At 53.1% G+C, this 4,491-nt stretch overlaps 1 protein-coding gene across 1 annotated transcript; it reads left to right on the top strand.

The window, feature by feature from the left end:
• The first annotated feature begins 1,115 nt into the window (after positions 1-1,115).
• Positions 1,116-2,288, top strand: Hexim (Hexamethylene bisacetamide inducible). Its single transcript, XM_089547943.1, has one exon. The coding sequence runs from the start codon at positions 1,296-1,298 to the stop codon at positions 2,175-2,177; it is 882 nt and encodes a 293-aa protein (XP_089404069.1). The 5' UTR covers positions 1,116-1,295; the 3' UTR covers positions 2,178-2,288.
• The last annotated feature ends 2,203 nt before the right edge of the window (positions 2,289-4,491 follow it).

The raw sequence follows: 4,491 nt of genomic DNA on the forward strand, positions 1-4,491 counted from the left end.
TACGCTTGCGACGAGCGATGCGATATACCTGCGCCGCAAAACGTAGGTCGTTTATTTGCTGTTTTTTTTTCTTTGCGTCGATGCTATTCAAGACAATCAACATATGGTCCCGGAAGGGTAGTGCGGAGACATGATGAGTACCGCGTTTCCTCGCACCCTTAGAAATGAGGGGTGGCGTTACACAATCAAATGCGAGAGCCGTTAGTTCCTGGGCAAACGCGTGAAAGCGGAATCACGCGCAACTCAATCGAATCGCAGTCGAGCGAAAAATACGAGTGCATGCTAGTTACGCCGCTATGTCTCAAGAGCGCTAAGAGGAATAAGCAAACGCGTAACTACGCGTCCCCCCCCCCCCCCCCTTTTTTTTTTGCTTTGTTTTCCCATTGCCCTCTTTCCTCCCAGCGTCAACGGTACCGCCCTTTCCCATGTTCCGCTAGGGAAACTACAATCGCCCTTCCCCTCTCCCAGTGTTGCAACCGCGTTCACATTGAGCCTTATCAGGTTAAATTGCAAGTTAACTCTACTTGGGAATGCGCATCTTGCGTCACTCTACGCCGCGGTACACAAACACGAATAGCAGCTCGCGTTACTGCACGTGTTAAAGACGGGAATGGCTTATCTGATCGAAATTTTCGACCTCCGCCATCGCCGCCTCGCAAAAATGTCTGCCATCTTGGCTGTGCTGCGGCGGCCGGCTGGTCTCTTTACCCGGCGGATGGGGCCCCGGTAATCCAGAACAAAGCAGCTCGCTGGCGCGATCGCAGGAGTCCTTCCCGAGTCCGAAAATGCAGGCGAGGCACTTGAAACTACTCGTCCAGAGCGAAAATTCCGCGCACCATACAGAGCTGCTTAAATGGCCACCACCGCAACACACGCGGACAATCCGCAGCTTCCTCGTCTCGTGGCACGCTTGTGTTCCTGCGCGTCCACATCGCAACATAATGTGTTAACGTGGCGTTACACTTATGAATAGTACAGAGATGACTAAATAAGCTTTGAATGTGACTAAATCGACACGAACAAACTTAGCGAAAATAGAGAAAAGAGCACCATTTGACTAGCACTACTTTTTGTCGCGCCGTCTTAGCAGTGACAAAACCTACCAAACTAGACAACGAACGGGGCGCTAGCGTATTTCTGCGCCGCGCGTCGGCTGGTGCAGATCGTGCTATCAGTGCGAGCTTGGCCTCCTCCCGAGGTATTTTTTTTTTCTTTTATCGGATACGTTCAGATGACAGCGGATTTTTCATTTTTGGACCTGAATGTGTTAGATGTGAGTATATTTTAAGCGTGTCATGGGCGAAGTGCAAACGCCTTGCGAAGGCCTTGTCGTTGGGGGCGCCCTGTCGACCGACGGCGAGCAGACAACCGGAAACGGCCCCATTGCCGGAAGCTGCTGCTCCGCGCCAGTGGCTCCACCCAGTGATGTGCAGACGGACTGCATCGGAGCCGTGGATCTCGAGGCGCATCGCGAGGACGAAGCGATCGGTCCCGAGAAGCTCGTTCGCTCTAATTCCTGCGGAGGAAGGAAGAAGAAGAACCGTCGCGGGAAAAGCAAGAAACGCAAGTGGAAGCCGTACTACAAGCTGTCGTGGGAGGAACGCCGAGAGCTGGAGGAACGTGAGTCGCGGCGCGCCAACCGCCTCCGTCAACGCATGTTTGCGCACGGGCAGCCTGTGGCGCCGTACAACACGACCCAGTTCCTTATGGAGGACCACTGCGTCCAGGAACCCGACTACGAGAGCATGAACGGCCACCACCGGCACCGCGAGAACAGCCTCAACGACAGTGTGGACTCCTCGGACGAGTTCTACAGCTCGCCTGAGGACGAAGAGGACTTCTTGCAGAAGCAGTTCTCCGAGGCCTACGACGATGTGCACGCCGAGCGGCTCAACTCGATGAGCAAAGCCGAACTCGTTCAGGAGTACCTGTTGTTAGAGGAGCGTGTGGAGGAGCTCGAACTGAAGTTGAGGGCTGCGCGGAATGCTCGTGCCGACGCGCAGACCCAGACGGGTGCCGACGCGCGACCGGCGACCGACTCCGAGGAGCAGGCCCAGCAAAAGATGGCCGTGTTCCGGGACGAAATCCGCAAGTTGGCCGACGAGAACGCGCTAGTGCGAGCGCACAACCGGGCGCTCCGAGAAGCGCTGGACGCAAGCCCGGTCGAACTGTCGTGATCGTGGGTGTTTCCCACTGCCTTCTGTGTACATAGCGCACCTGCCACACAAACATGCACACTTCTTTTCGACGCTTTCATAAAACATCTTTGCGTTCGCGCGCCTTGTCTACAGGTGTGTGTCAAATCTCTCTTCATTGCAAGCAGCGCCGGCCTTTTGGCCGTTTTGTGGCGTTGGGCTGGTGAAGTAGTTGGGCAATATCACCTCCTTGTCTCGTTTATATATTACTATATGAAACATTTCACCGTTCTTGGATAGTTTTACTACCACTTGATTTAGTACCGTGTCGAAGGACCGGATGTTTGCAGTGATGAAAGCGTGCACCAATATGAACGGTTGGTGGTCGCGTACGGAATGCATTAGATATGCCTGTTATATTAGCTTGCTCTGTGGTGAGCTTTCAATGGTGTAGGATTGATCATATATCTGCGTTGCCACGTCCTCGAAGTTTAACATCGTCATGGAGCAAGACTTACCGAACTATGGGTCAGTGTTAGACGACAGCTGAGTAATATTGTACTTACATCGGAATACCGCTGTAATGGCAACGTATGCTGTCGCTTAGTGACCGCTTGTGCGTGTTCGCTACTTTCGTAAGCTTGTTCGCCGTGTTCTGCCCTCATCGTCTATGCATAGCGTTGTTTGTAGATAACATAAGACCGCTTGCCAAAATGCCCACGGCAACGAAATTTAAACCAGCGGGCTCTCATTTGCTCTCATTTTATGGCCTACGCAAAATTAGTTGACGGTTCAAGTAACTAGCGTAATTACTCCTCGCTGTGCACAGTTGTGGGGGCAACGAACTTCGATGAGAAATTCGGTTTTGTTGGTCTCCTAGGTGGCACTCGGCTGACTGCACTAGCGCAGAGGTGCGTTGCGTGTACGTAGGTATTTGCGGCGTTTCCGGAAGCGTGTCGGACCGAACTCGGTAAGACAGACGACGATTTGTCGGAGTTGGCTTGCACCCAAGCACTCGCGCAGCCAAGAATTTTTCTCCGAGGCAGCTTGGTGTTCTGTATTTGCGTGGAGGCTAAAGAGAGGCGCGGCTGGTGGAGGACGGAAGAGAGAAAACAGTTAAGCGAGATGATAACGCTTGTCGAACGAGGCAAAACGTGCGTCAGTCAGCTGCTGTTGCCTAGCGTAACAGAGGAGCATCGCGGTTATGTGTGTCGCAGTAGTTTTCTGTTTACGAGTGGGTGCGCCGGCTGTCCCAACTGACCACCCGTGTTTCACCAGATACAGTACCAGCATTTTTTGTTTTTTTATAGTATAGAAAAGTCATGGGCGCCGGATCGAGCGTTCAGCTACGCGACTTAACGCAGACGACGCTCTGGTTCCGGGCCTTGTTGTTTTGTGGGCGCTTTCTGAAACAGGGGCGATAATTATTTTGCGCGCAAGCATTTAAGTATGGCCGCTGTAGGTAGATCGCGGAATCGCACGGTCGATTTACCTGGCCGTTGATATCGCTGTTATGTGGATAATCCCGGCCGGACCCCGCGTTGTTACTAGTTTATAAGGTACACACGTCCGCAGTCAAATTCGGACTTTACGACCCTTCGGTCCTTGCCCTGGCCTCATTAGTGGCGTCGTGCATGCTCACGTGTCACCCGCAGTGCTATGCGGCAATTGATGCCCCGCAGATGCGCGGATTTCGTTGACGTTGGAAGAAATATCCAGGGGCGCTTGCATATGTTACTCAACACAAAAGATTCTTGCTGTTAACCTCGCACACAACGCTGTGGCCGTGCACTCGCCCTCGAGGCTTCTGCAGAAGGCGGGAAATGAGCGACTCGATCACTTCGCGTGAATATTTCATATTTTAGCCGTGGACATTTACCACATAGCCACTGCACTACGCATGAATCCGCATTGCCGTTCCACGCTGTTTTTCGTGGCGTCGGCAGTGGCCGGAATATGGCTGGTTAGGTAACTCGCGTGCCGTTTGTGGTGGTAAGTAAAATGAGCCGACTGCACTGTGTCGTGTGTGCCTGTATCGCTGTTTACCCCTCCCAGCGTACAGCCCTCAGAGAAAGGAGCGTGGTTTCCCACTTGCTGCGTCTGTAGGGTCGTGTTATTACGCTTCGTTTCTCCTATCCTGGCAAACTGGCGCTTTCATGCAGTGCTACAGTTACGATTGTTTACGCATGGGTGTGAGTCTGGCTGCACTTCGTACGACCGATGGCAGTGCGGGTGAGAAGGAAAGTACGGTATTCATGAGGTCGGTAGCACACTTTGGGATGACCGAAGGCCGGGGCGAACACCTGTGCCCCTCCCCGTTACCCCTTATTGCAGTACGCTTTCAGCTATTCACTTT

Source organism: Amblyomma mixtum, chromosome 6, assembly GCF_055824585.1.
Source record: "Amblyomma mixtum isolate Tamu chromosome 6, ASM5582458v1, whole genome shotgun sequence".
Taxonomy (NCBI): Eukaryota; Metazoa; Arthropoda; class Arachnida; order Ixodida; family Ixodidae; genus Amblyomma; species Amblyomma mixtum.

Coding starts and splice junctions, on each gene's coding strand:
- Hexim (XM_089547943.1), top strand. CDS start 1,296: ATGGGCGAAGTGCAAACGCCTTGCGAAGGCCTTGTCGTTGGGGGCGCC.